Raw genomic sequence first — 17344 nt, forward strand, 5'->3', positions numbered from 1 at the left:
AGTTATTTATTTTATCTATTACTATAACATATAATACGTCTTGAAAAGGCAGAAAAAAGATATAACTTAACAATAGAGTGTTATTTTGATATGATGAAAGTCATCAATTTAAGTCTGATTATATCTAAGCCGCTTCCTTTTTGCCTGATAGTAAAACTTCCATTCAGCAATGCAGATGTTCTTCAATCCATACTAGATAATCACTCATCACACAACATGACTCAAATTCTTTATTTTTAATCTTATTTTTGCAAAAGGTACCTATTTGATATTATTTGAATAAAACTAAATAATGCAAAAAAAAAAAAATCTTTATATGAGTTTAAACCCATTTTTCTTCAACCTTCTGGCAATATTTTTAACTCAACTACTATTTGCTCTGGTGAACTTTATTTTTGGAACTTACTTTTCCCTTTGTACTTTTTCTTTCCTCTAGAAACTACGAAACATTTTAGGATTCCACAAAGTGTATCGATGAAGAGTTCGACCTTAGAAATGATTGAACTTTTGGACTTTTTAACAAGAATGGAATCCTCTTTTCTTTCTAGCTACCTTTTAAATTTGAATTAGATTCAAGATTTATCTAATACGATATTAAAGTTAAATTTTTCAACGTATAAGCATAGAATATTGGATAATTTCCGGAGTTGATGTGATGAATAAAGAAAATTCATATCGAGATGGATGAGTTCCTTCCTTGAACTCTTAACATGGCTGAAACAATTTCTCTTTTTTTGAACTAATTTTTTGAATTAAGTTGGATCTAAAATTTAGATGATATGTATGTATGAAGTCTCTTTTTTCTTTTTGAAATACCAACAAGATTTTGTACTTATTTTAAAGTATACGATATTAATTTGTTATGTTAGTTAATGACAATTTTTTTGTTTGTGCTCTTAATGGATAGTATTTCTCAATTTTTTAAAACTCAATACTTCCCGCTTGGACACAAACTAAATATAGCAATAACAAGTAATGCATTCAATCTTGTCCAGTGTTCATAAATATAGAGGTTACAACATTTTTGGTTTTAGACTTTTAGTTAGCCTCTTAGGTTAAAAAATATAAATACCCCTTCCGTTAGGTGATATCCTTTCTTTTATTAATTTGAAAACAATTAACTTTATACCACCTATTATATTTTTAATAAAAAATACTTAATTAACACACACAAATATTATACTCCATCGATTTTAATTTAAATGTCGTATTTTTTAAATATGTTTAAAAATAAATCAATGCCTCTTTCTATTTTTTGATAATTCTTATTGTAAATGATAAAATTTGTGTCAAGAAAAATAATCACGACTAAACTATATCACAATTATAATAGCATTTTATTTTAAATATAATGAATATTACAATTTTTATGAATTCTCGAATTTTTTTTATCGATTTCTTTTAATATTTGAGGAATTTTCGCATATAGCCACTCAAAAATATCTTAATTATGCTCCATAGCTATAGTTTGCTAATTATAATTCGTAGCTATAGTTATAGCAGCGTTTGTATAATTCACGCATCATTTGTATACGTTTGTATAATTTGCTATACAATTCTCAGTTTTTGTATAATGTTTGTATATTTCACTATATAATTCATGCACAACGTTTGTATAATTCGCTATACATTTTGTAATGTTTGTATATTTCACTATACAATTTGTAGTGTTTGTATATTTCATTATACAATTCGATTCATGCACAACGTTTGTATAAATTGCGCGAATTATACAAAACTCAAACTGTAATTACAACTAGATGTTTGTCGCGAGCCATAATTAATTCAAACTATAGCTATGTTAGCTAATTAACTAGTATATGTTTGTTTATCAGCGTAATTTTCCCTTAATATTTTAATAGCCACCTTGGACAATTATTACCTCGCAAACAAGTAAATGTAATAGGGAAAATTATGCGGATAAGCAAACATTTTTTTAGTTAATTAGTTAACATATATACAATTTAATTAAATTATCATTCGCCACTAATTTACAATTATAATTACGTGGCCCACGTTCAGAATTTTTTTCGGCTCCCAATTGTATAAATTAAGAATTTTACTAATTATATAAAATTAGAATTTGTATATACCTGTCCTAGCTTGTATATGATTAACATGTTGATACATTTGATCTTTATAAATTCTGAATTTTTTTTAAATATATAAATACATATATATATATATATATATATATATATATATATATATATATATATATATATATATCCTGATTGTATATTGACAATAAATTATACAAACGAAAATATTTATATCAAACGAAACAATAACTATAAAATATAATTAAATAGACTATAACTAAAAAAAAATAATTAAAATATTTATAATAACTATTTATAAAAAATCAATTTAATATCGATCCATCAAATTATACCACGTAAATCAATGTTTTTATCAAACATTTTGTTGTACGGTAATGATGGTGTGCTAGAGAAGGGTGGTACTTGGTTAGTTAATTGTTTTTGTAAGCTTTTTGGGGGGAAAAAAAAAAAGTTAGTGCCTATTTTGTCGTTTATTTTGTAAGTGATGTAATCAAAGTTTTGGATGGTCAAGGTAAGTAAAGGTTAAAAATGCTTTGGATGGGCAAAGAGTTTGGTTTCTCGTTTTGTACAAATCACTTGGAATTGGTTTCCTATAAAGTTGCCCTTTAAATGGTGCCACCTGTTTTATATTCATATGACTCTCACGTGGGAATTCAATTAAAGGCATCCTCCTTAGCTGCCACGTATCAATGGTAAACAATTGGTTGACACCGCAAAATCGGGTGAAATTGTGTCGTTTACGGATTTTATATAATAAAGTATATAAAAGAAATACTAACGTAGAATAAAGTAATCAGTAAAGCAACAAAAATAGTGATCAAATTGAAGTAATAAGAGAATGCTATAATAATAATGGAGAAGTATTGAAAAACATTTCCGAATTCGACACTAATTATAAGGTTCATTGAATTATTGGCGGTCTTAAAAATACTATTTTACTTGATTAATTGAACTTGAATACACTCTCGATCTTGTAATATATGTAAAATACATCCTAAATTTTCGCCAAGTTTAGAAATATTTTTAATACTTCTCTCGACCTTTTATTAAAAGTCTCATGACCACTTATTATGTCATGTGGTAGATTATGGTGTGTCCAAATTTAGTTAGTCAAATAATCTAGTATTTTTTAAGTTTGTCAATAATTAATTCAGAGACGAAACTCATAATAATAGAAAATGAGCATAGATGTGTTTTAGCGTAAAACCAAGCTCTACTACGTACTGGAAAGAGATAAGTTGCTTGAATATTTACTAATGATTTATTGTAACTTTCAATCTCCATATTTTTTAATCTAGGATCAAGTCCTTTGATGAATTGAAAATGTGTCATTAGCTGTCTAATTAGCTCTTTTCGATTCTCTTTTAATTTGAGACTTCTCCTTAAATCTATTATTTTCTGCCTCCTGCATCTCCTTACTGATATACTATGAGAATCAGTTTTGTAATAAATAAAACTTGTTGAATGATAACTCACTAAACTTTTCTCATCTTTGTGAAATTGTTTTTAATATCATAGACAAATGAGATTAAGTTCATTATTTTTAACATGTGTGCACCAAGAAAAATAGAAAACTACCTAGAGATGGATATTAGATTATATCATATTCACATCGAGCTTGTGGACTTTGAATTTTGAACTCCCATCTCTATATTTGATGTTTGAGTCAGGCCGATTTTGGTACAAATATTTTCGATTTTACATCGAGTGATAGGCCCAACAAAGATGAAGCTCATATTTTTTCATCATTTGGTTCTTTTTGAGACAATTATTTAGTGAATGATCAATAATAATAATAATAATAATATATTCAGTGTAACAATGTAATCACACATATAAAATTTGGAAAGAGTAAAGTATATACAGACGTTTCTCCTATCTTTATAGATGAGGTCTGGAAAGAATATAGTGTATATAGACTTTACCCCTCAAAAACCTTTTCCACGTCATTTCCACCATATTTGTGAAGGGTAAATATTTTTTTTTAGAAATTATTAAATGCGTATTATTTTTCATACACCAAACTGAATACCACATAAGAAATAATCTCAATCTAACTAATATAAGCATTAATAATGTTGAAATTACTAATATATCATATTCAACACCATTCTTAATTTCTTATACACCTTGGCCCCTAAAAGTCAGTAAGCAAACCAAGCTCAAAAATGAATTAGCTCAGCTAGAAGTTGGGAAAGGAACTCTTCAACATCTGTATTTCTAAGTACTTTTCTTGAACAATTATTTATTTTAGGTTAACAGAAACAGTTTTGAGGAACAAATAGACTCTGCTTAGAGGAAATGTAATATATTTGTCTAAGAAAATGAATATACAGTACTTAGCAATGAATACATTTTACGAAGGGAAAAAAGTCTGGATGCCACTGATCTTTGATTCACTGGAAATATTTTCAACTTAACAAAGCACTGTTCAGCAGGAAAGTGTTTTTTCATATCAAAAAAACCTTTGTACAACCCAACTTTACTTACTTTCACTGGAACTTTACAACTATGCAGGAAATATCATCCTTGCTTTTCCTTGAAATCGCCACTTCTGATAAATGTTTAGCAGCTGCTTTCGCGTCTTTCATGTTCTTAATGCAGTCCACTGCCTCTTGGTTGGACATAACCTACAAATAGGCGACGCAAATGTCAACAACCGACCAACAAGAGCAAATACAACATCCTCCTCAAGATATGTAATTTAAGGGAACATCACTTACCTTCCACAGACCATCGCTTGCCAAAATAATGAGATCAACGTCGTTATCTATCAGTTCAATTGCCACATCTGGATCTGAACTAAGATGTCTCTTCAAGCTCTTGTCTCCAAATGCCCTGGCAACAGCAAGCTGTCCATCAACACGAGGTACATCACCTACAAAATTCAAAACTATCAGCTTTGTGTGAAGTAATATACTGGCTGAACCACTTAATTTATGGCTAGAGAATGAATTACATCAACTGCATATTTAACTTGGTACGCTTTGTATGAAATCAGTGAATACAAGGTCAATTTTCTTGGCAAAACCCCTCTTCTTCGTGGGAAGACACAAAGTTACAACAGTTATTGTAATATCTCTCTAATGCAGCAAAGAGAGTGTTCTAAATCATCAGGACCAACAAATGAGATGGATGGCTGACTTTGACATATCACGAACTTTGAAGTTTGAGCATGAAGAGTAGAGAATCAAGTTAAACGGTCAAATGCAATGGAGCAGTATCACCGTGAGAGAGTGAAATCATCTAAACCACTTTAACTAAAACTTTAATCATTAACAATGTAAGCTACCTGGTATGTTTGAAACAAATCCGCCTTTGCTTTCAATTATCTCCCTTTCCCTGTTTGGCTCATGATCAACTGATAGCTGCTCCGCAACTCCTTTCTTGGATATGACTGCTCGAGAATCTCCCACATTTGCAACTATAAGTGTTTGACCATTGATCAGCATTGCAGTAACTGCAGTTGACCCTCCTTTTCCCAATTCGAATGCTTTTGCCAGAATATCTTTGTCTGTACTATGATAAGCTCTCCGAGTTGCACTCTCAGTATCCGTCCAAACGTCATGCTGCTTGCAGAGACAGGTGATGCATGAAAGAAAAAGATAGAATAAGAAGAAAGGAGTAACAGAGTAGAGAAAATGATAGCAAAGACCAGCAGAACTTTGCGGGAATGTAGCAAAAAGTGAGTTAGCACAGAGTCATGACAACATGAACTCTTCTTGTGAATTATGCATTACCTCTTTCAAAATATTGTTAAACAGGTGTGTCTGCAAGTAGTTAGCTACATCATGGCCCATATGTCCATCATAGATTGCAAATAGGCCCAACTCGTTGTTATTGACTTGCTTAAACTCACAAACTAAGCAATCTTCCATCGCATGATTAGACTTTCCCTTCACCAGGTGGGAACCGTGAGTAATCCGCTTTGATGCTCCGCCCTTGCCTCTTGTATCTGGTGAGTCTGGCATGGAAGGAATAAAACATGCCTTTTCCTGAGTTTGAGAACAGAGACTCCTTGATCAGTACACCAATTACCTTTCAGCATGAGAGGCAATTTGCAGATACACATAAAGATAGATATTAAAATTAGAGACCAAATCCAGTGGCAACCAAAACTTCGCCTGAAATCACGTTTCCAGTTATAGGCAGCAGTATTGCAATATCAATCTTCTCATAAGGTATAGGAATTGATTATTCAGTTGCTATCCATCTTATTATACTCATCAAAGGAAAGCACGACCGTAAATTCAAATATAGTAACAAAACAAAATTTTATAACAGCAAGCATTAATGATTTTTTTGCGTATCGGTGCAAGCATTAATGATTGTTGTGTATTGCACAATTAGAAGATGATTTTATCTCTTAAATACTCGTGGCCAGGATATAGATTCAATTCTTATCTGCATAATGACAAATAAGGATCCAACACATTTTAACATAAGGATTTGTCGAATTGGAAGAAAATCGAGATAGAGGGTCACCAACTAATATGCAGCAAGAAGAAAATGATTATTATGTACACAACAAAAGGTACCATGATAAATCTACAATTTGGATAGCATTAGAGTCTCTTTATGTCCTAGATACACCCTATATGCAAATATGTTCATACTGAAGAAAACAAACTTTGATTTTCTATCAACAACACAAGTTCAATGACTGCTTCGTCATACTCTATTTGCTAATCAGGATGACTGTGCAGAACATAATCTGCAAATAGCAGCTGAACTCGCACAATGAACAGCCAAAGATCAAGTTAAGGCACTTTACTTTGTTCGATCGTCCTTCATCCCCAACCAGCAAAAGGGAAGGAACGAGAAGTCATGAAACCAAAATAGGAGAAAAATGCACTCAAAATTCTCAAAATTTGACCTCGAACTAGCTTGGCCCATTAGCACTAAGCTCAGATGTATGTGCACTTAGCATACCAGCTAACACATAAACAAACAACATCGACGAAATGTTCTATAGCCTCTCTATCGAATAATTGAAGTCCCACTTCTTTCCAATTCTGCACGACACTTCCAATCAAATACTAATAATGTCCCCTCACTTTCTCCCACTTGCTTTCTCTTGATTCCAGTTTAAAAAATTTACAATGACAAGAAGGCTTCTAAGAACATAATCATCAACAAAGACATTCACAATTCACCTCATTGTAAAGGGTAGCCCGGTGCACCAAGATCCCGCTATGGCCAGGATCCGAGAAAGGGAAAAATCACAAGGGTCAATTGTGCAAAGAAACACTAGACTGTTTCCACAGCTCAAATTCGTGAACTCCTAGTCACATGACAACAAATCACCTCAAATGACTTTTAATCCAGTTAAAAGCTACTAATATTCAGCTGAACTTGAGTGAATTCCCTCACTCCCCAAATGACCTGATCCCTAAACCACTCTAATCATAGTAGTCTTAATTGCAACATACAATCCTCACTATCTCTGATCTAATAAAGTTCCAACCTTGCTTTAGCTAAAATTTTGCACAGCCTATTACCAAGTTCCCTAAATATCTTCAAAACTTAAACTATACAACTTCCTTCCCTAAATTTAATGTTCCATCCAAACAACAACAACTACTACTCAATCCCAAACAAGTTGGGGAATCCACACTTCTTAAACCAAATTAAAAAATAGGTTATTTCTATTCTTGTGATTGCAGAAACTAAAACCTTTCTGTACTGATTTGCTACTACTATAATCTATTATTACAGTTAAAATACCACAAATAAAATCAACATATAAATATTGAGGCCTAGGCACTATCCACTATCACTACGGCATAATCTTCACTGATCTATAACTTTTGACGTGTTCCCTATAAACAACAATTCAAATTCTTCCATAGTACTGATTTTGATTTCTCATAAATCTTCAACAATAACTCAATAATCCCTCAAATCACAAACTTGAAATTAACACAAAAATTGAGATAACAGACCTTCATCTTGTGCAGGATTTCTCTTCCTCCAGTCATGATTTTTGAAATATTTTACAGAAAAAAAAAAAGTGAAATTTGTAGTTATGTATTTTTGAATGATGATATATAAAGCATGATACTATTTACTTTACGATGAAAAATAATATGGAAACAGTAGAGAGTGGGCTATAAGATATGTGCAAATATAAATTGACTTGACCATGTGAAATAATAATGAAAAGTTGAGGGCTTGATTTTTTTTTTTTTTAATTTCAAAACCGCGTTTTAAAAAAAAATAATATTTATATACCTATTTTCTCTTTTATAATAATGTCTCTCTCTATAACGCAACGCGTTTTCGCCGACCCCCCCACCTTCTTTTCTCGTTGATACAACGTTACCGTATTAAAAATTTTGATTTTAAAAAATAATTAATATTAAGTTAAATGAATTTGTGTACTTTAATATTTTTAAATTTAATTTTATTATTTTAAGATGTGATAAATTGCTAATTATAATTTATTCGACGTCAATTTATATAGAGAATTATTATTTTAATTTTTTTAAAAAATATTTGAATTTATATCATATAAATATCTTAAATATGTAAAAATATTCAGAAAAAAGTACAAGCAATTTCCTTAGTTAATAAGTTAATATTTTAACAACCAATGCATATATTTTTTTAATATTAAGTTCAACTTAGATCAACAAAAAAAGCTCGTAATATTTTAATTTTACAAAAAAAATGCCAAATCCATGGTGTCTTTGTACACAATCTATTTATTTGTATCTATCTTAAGGGCCGTCTTCATTTATAAATCAGTCTTTAGAGAATAAAAAACACCTAGTGGCTCCAAAGTTTAACCTTATATTATGCACACACAAATTAATTATCTAGAAAAAAAATATATAATTAGTTATTATTTATTCTTATTAACAATTGATTCCTCTTTTGTGTGCTAATGAATCTGCAGTTATCTTTTGGCTTAACCATATTTAATTTAGAGATTAGTGTAAAGAACACATCTGAATTATTCTTCTTTTTTGATTTTCATATCTAAACTATTGAAATGTGAGTTTCATATCTAAACTATTGAAATGTGAATTTCATACCTAAACTATTGGAATGTGAGTTTAAGTCTGTGATAGTTTAGGTATGAAACTCACACTTTTAATAGTTTAGGTATGAAATTCAAAAAAAAAATAGTTTAAGTGTGTTTTTAACAATTTATCTCTTTAATTTAATGTTGATTTTTCTAATGATTCATTGTTTCTTGTTTTAATAGTACTTTTTATGATACAATTTATTTACTATTTTAACAAGTTGGAGCCTTCAAAAGGCTAATAATTATTTGGTCCAAAAAGTAACGCTACTAATTGGAGCTAGTAGGTCCCATATTTACGGATATTTTTTGGTCGTAGGATTGTTTCACCCTTAATCAGATGTCTCAGGTTCAAATTTTGAGTTTGGAAAAAATTATGTTGGAAGCGTCACCTCCGAATAAATCTGTAGTGCATGATCTAAATTTTATCGAGGATCCAAACACCAAATGAAAAATCAAAAAAAAGTATTACGCGTACATTTTAAAAAGTGGCACACAAAATGTACAGACCTTATTAACTATGTACACATTATGAGAATTTCAAACATTACGAAAAAGAACACACAATTACTAACATTTAGGTACAGAATACAAAAATAATTAGATATATGGTGTTTTGTTAACTATAATTTTAAATACTTTCAAATAATTTTCAAAATTAAAACGTGTTTTTCTAATAGAATCATCTTTGGTGGGCGCTTTGTGTTCATCATATCTAGCGTTTGACATTTTGCCCTCAAAATTTATATATACTTTTATAGTCGAATTATTACAATAATAATATATTCAGTGTAATCTTTAAATTTGAAAAGGTGGTAGGTGTACATATTTACCTCTATCTTACAAAGGTAAAGAGGACGTTTTTGATGGCTCCCTCATCTCAAGTAAAGCGTATCAAAATCAATATGTAAAGAAAATACAATACTAAAGAAGCTAAATCGAATATAAAGGAAAGAGTAAAGAACAATAGCAATTGCATTAAATGATAACTGGAGCAAAATAATAATAACAAAAACAAAAAAATAAGATAGTAGGAGAGTAATAATACTAATAGTGATAAAAAAACTAGACAACCTTCAACTACTTACTAAACTTACACCCTAATCTTAGACCTCCATATTATCCTATTTAGAGTCATTATATGATATTAATTTTATTCAATATTCTCAAAAAAATTACCGTTTTATATATAACAATATCATGCATGTTTTGTCATTTCCGAAAACATTAATAGATGGAGAAACACAATCAATAAATGTAATTATTGAAAATAGAAAGGAAATAGTTTATGCAATGGAATTAATTCCCTAACTTAGACAAAATTTGACACAATTTCAACTTACTTAATACTTCTTTCGTCCATTTTTAGTTGTCATGTATATTAAAAATATTTATTCCAAAATAATTGTCAATTTAAACAATCAAAAGAGAATTAACTATCTTTTTTCAACTTTGCCCTTAACATTAGTTATTCTAGAATTAAAATGCGCATATATAGATAAAAATTAAATAATTAATAACGGATATATTAATCAAACAACACTTCTAACTAATTTTTTCTTAAGGATTGTGCCAAATTAACCTTATAATGACAATTAAAAAGGGAAGGAATTGAAGGAGTACATGACTCTCGATAAAAATGTGTGATGGTCAAGAATTGAAAGAGAAGATTAGTAGATAATCGAGTGTTGTTGCGTTATATGCAGGAGTGGTAGGGGGCTAAACTTCCCCATATCCTCTTCTCACTATTAATAGTAGGGCTGTACAGGACAAACCGACAAACCGCATCAAACCGACAAACCGAACCAAATCGGAAAAAAAACCCGACTAGTGGTTTGGTTTGACTTGGTTTGGTGTTTGAAAAAAAAACCCGACCATTATAGGGTTGGTTTGGTTTTAACTAAAAAAAGTCAAACCAAATCCAAACCGACCCGATTATAGATATACTACTTTTAAATTATGTTATACATAAAAATATTTATTAAAATGTAATTTATAAATATTTTTAAAATTTTTTTCATAATTTTTGTTTTCTTTCTTACATTTAGATTTGGACTTGAGTAGCTCATCTAAATAATATACAAAAAAAACTTATCTTACAAAGTTATATTATAAAGTTAAAACTTCAAACAGAGTTGTGCCTCCATCTTATATGTTGATATTTTGTACTAGAACTCTTTTTAAGAAGCACTGCTCTGTGCTTTTTATTAGATACTATGAGAAACTCGAAAAAATCCGAAAAAACCCAAAAAACCCGAGAAACCCGAAAAACCCGAAAAAACCCGAAAAACCCGAGAAAAATTGATATCGAAAAACCCGACTTTTATTGGTTTGGTTTGGTTTATAGATTTAATAACCCGACACAAATGGTTTGGTTTGGTTTGTAAAAAATCCGAACCAACCCGGTCCATGTACACCCCTAATTAATAGTATTATTTAGTAATTTCGTAGTTTTTTCTTCTACTATGTGTGTTATTATTTATTATTTCATTTATTTTGTATTTTACTATTTTATTGCTATATTTTTATTTTGCAATGCCACTTTAATAATAAAAAAAATTGAGTCGAAAGTCTATCAAAATCAACTTCTCTATCTCATAAACGTATGAGTAAAATTTAAGTATATCTTATTTTTCCTTTTCACTATGCTATTGTCGTATCACTTACGAGAGTAAATTGCTAGAAATTAAACACCAACGTACGTGTGCATTCCATTGTATTTTTTATATATATGCCAAATTGCCAATCGTTGACTTTTCTATTATTAGAATAATACAATGATGATACACCAAATCAAATGCCTGCATAACTCAAATGTTTTCTTAAAGGAAACTTCTCTTTTTTTTTTTTTTTTTTTTACACCTAGCACAATAAAATATTGAAGGCACCTACTTTTGGAAGGTAAAACTTAAAGAAATACGTAATATTAAAATATATTATCCACAGAACTATATGCATAAAAAAACATTTGATAGTATGGTTTAATTAACTTTTATAATTAACCTATCTGTTTTGGCTCCTTTTGTTTTGCTATTTTTATTGAGTCGGGTCCATCAAAACAGTCTTTTTTGATAAAAAGAAAATTGTGTATCTATCACTTTTTTCAAAATTTATTTATAAAATTATATTAGATATATTTATTTTATTTAATTTGTCTCCTTGCAATTTGTCAATTTAAAACAATGAGTATTTATAAGCGCCATATTTGATTGATAATATCAGGATTGGGACAGGTCTAAGTTATGGGTCCAGATATAATGAATTTATTTAATTTTGTGTATATGTTCCACCAACTTTCATGCATGAATTATGCATTTTGAATTTATTGTCAACGATAAATTTACAAGTTGGACAACGAAATGTACTTTTAATAATTACTCCCTCTTTAATTTATTGTAATACTGAAAAGAAATTTTTTGATTTTTATGATACTAAGCATGATCATGTATCAAAATATTTTTTAATTTTAATCTTAGCATGTGGAAAATTGAAATTAAAGATTTAAAAAAAATAATAAATATTTTTGTTTTAAAACTGACTTAAAAGGAAAATAAGACAAACAAATTAAAATGAAGGGATAAATAATACGAATATAAGCAAGTGACGATTTTCAAAAAATCAGCAAAGCTACATTTCTTTTAAATTTTTTACTAAGTTTAATTATTTTATTTCTTCTTTTAAAATATTTTAGTACATATAAAATTATTTTTTCTTTATAATAGTTGTATACAACATATCAAATTAATAAAAAAATTAAAAATATTTTGACAAAATTTCTCATGAGTCAATTTGGGTTACATATCAACCCAATATTAATGAGGTGAAATGGATTGAGTTGAAATGGATTGAGACAATAAATGAGCGGGTTATTACACTTAAACGGATTGGGCGGGTTGAGTATGATTTTGCCACACTCTGAAATAATACACATATCATTTCCTTCCAATTCAAAGTTCGATCAGTAAAAGAAAAAACATAAAACATAAAAATATTTTTCTAACCGGTGTGTATCTATATATATAGGGGTGGTTCAAGGGATTCATCCAGATTTTTTTTGACAGAAAATTACACTCTTTATACATATTTAAAATTATCTTTTATGTATATATAATCGATATTGAATCTCCTGTAACTTCTTCATGCATTTACTTTTTCATATTTTGAATCTGTTAGTGAAAATTTTGATTCCGCCACTATATAATATATAGCATGAGACTCCAGAGAACAGCAGCTAGTCTTACACAAACGCAAGTGATCTCTTCCTAAAGCCTGCAAACACATTTTTTTTTATATAAAAAAAGTTCTTTGTTAGTTACAAATACGTACCCAAAAGATAGAATAAGGGAAGGTATACGTACTTAGAGCAGTCCATGTGTTCCGAGATGGGGAAGCTACGATGAATACCACATATTCTAGTCATATTTTGAATCCGAGACTGAAGATAAGGATGATGATAATGACTATTACTGAAGCCCTCGATGCAGTAACAATACCTACGAACCCCGTTATCTATATATTTGACTCTACCATTCAATATAAGTAAGTTGTCACAACATTCGCGGGTCGGGTTTGCCGCAATCCCATCGACATAAACTTCGCAATACGCGAAGCATGCATCGACTTCATCACAAATTGCATCTTCACGGAGTAATCTTGATGCATAGTAGTAAGGACTTATTATTAGAAAAATTGCAACAAAAACTAGTAGATTTTTCTTGGCTGACATATTATTTGTAGTTACTAATAATTGGAAACATACAATATTGGTAGCATAGTTATTATATATATAAATTGTTGTTGAGGAGATTTATTAATTAGTTGTACATCCGTGAATTGTGGTTTGCAGTTGTGATTCATTCAATTTGGGTGAGAATACTGGCTTGCTAATGTTTTGAGGATTTTAATCAATAATTCGATTGTAATATATGTGGTTATACCATAAATTACAGTTGGAAAAAAATGCACAAAAATAAATAAATAAATAAATATTGAGGAAGAGATGCAGATATTTCGTTTTATTTAGGCAAATTCAAATTTATTGCGGTATATCTCATTATAATAAAAGAGACATTTAGCGATAATAGATTTTCCTTTTAACGTCAACAGTTATCACCGCAAAAACATTTAATGGAATTTGAGTTTAATGTCATTGTATTCAGAGTAGCTAAAGACTTAAGCGACATTTTTATAGAATATTGGTTATAAATACCCATATATATTTTCTATTGCCGCTAAATATAATATAGATATAGCGGCAATTATATTATTGTCGCTAAATAATATATATATATATATATATATATATAGTGGCAATTATATTATTGTCGCTAAATAATTACCGCAAAATCTTTTATTTGTTGTAGTTTCTTCACCGATTCAACAAAATAAATCTTAACTTGTCTTCTTCATGATATAACAACGCAAAATCTTTTATTTGTTGTAGTTTCTTCATCGATTCAACAATATAAATCTTAACTTGTCTCATTCATGATATAACAACCTAACGACATCGTATAACTCAAACAACTCCGAATTAGTTAAAGAGAGAGCTCCACCAAAAAGCATCTTCCTTCAATGTAAAATTACTCAATTTTCTTTTTCCTTCCTCTTCCTCCTTCCATTTCAGCCATTAAAGCTTCACTGCCTTCTCCTCCTCCTTCTTCTTCTTTAATTACCGCATTTTTTTTATTTGTTGTAGTTTCTTTACCTATTCAATTATATAACTCTTAACTTGTCCCCTTCATGATACAACAATCCAACAACATCGTATAACTCAAACAACTCCTAATTAGTTGAAGAGAGAGCTCCACCAAAAACACATCTTCCTTTAGTATAAAATTACTCTATTTTCTTTTTCCTTCCTTCTCCTCCTTCTTCCTTTTTAGCCATTAAAGCTTCACTGCCTTCTTCTTCTTCTCCTCCTCCTCCTTCTCCTCCTCCTCCTTCTCCTCCTTCTCCTTCTTCTTCTTCTACTCCTCCTTCTCCTTCTTCTCTTTCTTCTCCTCCTTCTCCTTCTCCTTCTTCTCTTTCTTCTCCTCCTCCTCCTTCTTCTACTTCTTCTTCTCCTTCTCCTTCTCCTTCTTCTCCTTCTCCTTCTCTTTCTCCTTCTGCTGCTTCTTCTTCTCCTCCTCCTCCTCCTCCCCCTCCCCCTCCCCCTTCCTCCCCCTCCCCCTCCCCCTTCCTCCCCCTCCTCCTTCTTCTCCTCCTCCTTCTCCTCCTTCTCCTTCTCCTCCTCCTCCTTCTCCTTCTCCTCCTTCTTCTTCTTTTTCTCCTGCTTCTTCATCTTCTTCTCCTCCTCCTGCTTCTTCTTTCATTAAAGTTTCACTACCTCCTTCTCCTCCTCGTCCCCCTCCTTCTTCCCCTTTCCCTTCCCCCGTCTTCTTCTTCTTCAACTATTAAAGCTTCACTACCTCCTCCTCCTCCTCCTCGTCCTCTTCTTCTTCTTCTTCACTGCCTTCTTGTTCTTATCCTCCTCCTCCTTCTTCCATTAAAGCTTCACTACCTCCTCCTTCTTTTCTTCTCCCTTCTCTTCTTCAGCCATTAAAGCTTCACTACCTCCTCCTCCTCCTCCTCCTCCTCCTCCTCTTCTTCTTCTTCCAGGCATTAAAGTTGCTTCAAACTTGATTTTAAAATTTGACGTACCACAAACGTGAATAGTATATTAAAAGAATCAAGATATCAAGAGAAGCTCAAATCTAAAACTTGGGACTGTTTAGAAAAGATTGGAGTTGACTGAAATTGGAAAAAAAATATGTATATGTAAATATTATATAAACAACGTATATGAATGTATATACATATATGATAGATAATTATATATTATATATATATATTTACACTATTTATACAATATCGATACATTACATATACATACAACCATTTTTGTTGAAATTTCTTTTTATGTTGCCCATAAAGTTACTAAGAAGCCCTATAAAAACCTACATACATAAAATTAAATATACATTTTGGGAAATCCATTAACTCAACTCAAAATCTATTATATCTAAAATTTGAATGATCTGTCATTAATTTAAATCACAAAGTTACATATATTCATTATACTTTCAATATACTTATACTTCCTAATACAAAGTTCAGGATAAGATAGAAAATAAATATATTTTGACTTATATAGCATCAGACTCTAGATCAGAACATATATTCTTCCTCAAACACGTCAATTACTTTACCCTGCAAGCACCAAATTAAATTAAAAAGAAGAAAAAAACCCACAAAATTGTTAGTTAAAAAATCATAAAAAAATATCTAAAACCACCTACAGAAGGAATTTTTTTTGTTTGAATAATTAAGTGAAATTAGTCATATTTACAATACGATACTGAAGATAAGGTTGATGATGGAGGCTATTACTGAATTCTTCGATGCAGTAACAATACCTACGAGCCCCATCGCGTACATGTTTTATTTCTCTATTCAATGCATTTAACATGTAACAACATTCGCGCGTTGGATCCTTAGCTCTCCCGTCTACATAAACTTCGCAATAAGCGAAGCAAGAAGCGACATAATCGCAAACGACTGTATCACGATGTATATTTAATGTATTGCATCGACTTATTATTAATACAATTGTAAGAAAAAATAGTAGATTTTTCTTGGCTCCCATATTAATTAATTGTTGTTACATTTAATTGGAAAGACACAATATTGGTAGCATAGTTTTATAGATTATTGTTGAGGAGATTTATTAATTAAATGTCCGTGAATTGTGGTTTGCTGTTGTGATCATTCAATTTGGATGAGATTATTATTGTTGCAATGCATGATAAAAAAAAAATTAGTTTCACAATAGCTAACTCATAGAAAGAAACAAACTCAATTCATGCGCATTTCGTGAGGTAAGCAAAATATTTTTCCACACATATATATATATATATATATATATATATATATATAATCGATTATTTTTTGGTTTTAGATGCTCGGAACGAAGTTACTATATTCTTCTTTGGACAATTTATAAAAATAGATTATTTGAGAAGCATTATTTCTAACAAAATGAAGTAGCTTTTTAGAGGAGTACTATTGAAGGGAAGCAATCTGTATTTGACAATTTCATTTGAAAAGTGCTTCTTTAGTATTTGATAAACAAATTGTCTTTGGACCATCTTTTTTTAAGAAAAAATAATTTAAAATGTAAAATTACAACAACAAAAAAGATCAATATAAGTTTTTTTTGTGTCTAGTATTATTTAGATATATAAATAGTTTTAAATATGGAAAAACTAAG

The 17344-nt window shown here is 30.2% G+C and overlaps 1 protein-coding gene across 1 annotated transcript; it reads right to left on the reverse strand.

Annotated features, from left to right (window-relative positions):
- Positions 1-4331: 4331 nt before the first annotated feature.
- LOC129892382 (probable protein phosphatase 2C 58) lies at positions 4332-8213 on the reverse strand. Its single transcript, XM_055967951.1, has 5 exons — positions 8009-8213; positions 5804-6058; positions 5356-5632; positions 4787-4941; positions 4332-4693 (listed from the first exon to the last, which is right to left on the reverse strand). Exons 1-5 carry the CDS (start codon positions 8042-8044, stop codon positions 4556-4558), a joined length of 861 nt encoding a protein of 286 aa, XP_055823926.1. The 5' UTR covers positions 8045-8213; the 3' UTR covers positions 4332-4555.
- Positions 8214-17344: the final 9131 nt, after the last annotated feature.

This window comes from Solanum dulcamara, chromosome 6 (assembly GCF_947179165.1).
Source record: "Solanum dulcamara chromosome 6, daSolDulc1.2, whole genome shotgun sequence".
Taxonomy (NCBI): domain Eukaryota; kingdom Viridiplantae; phylum Streptophyta; class Magnoliopsida; order Solanales; family Solanaceae; genus Solanum; species Solanum dulcamara.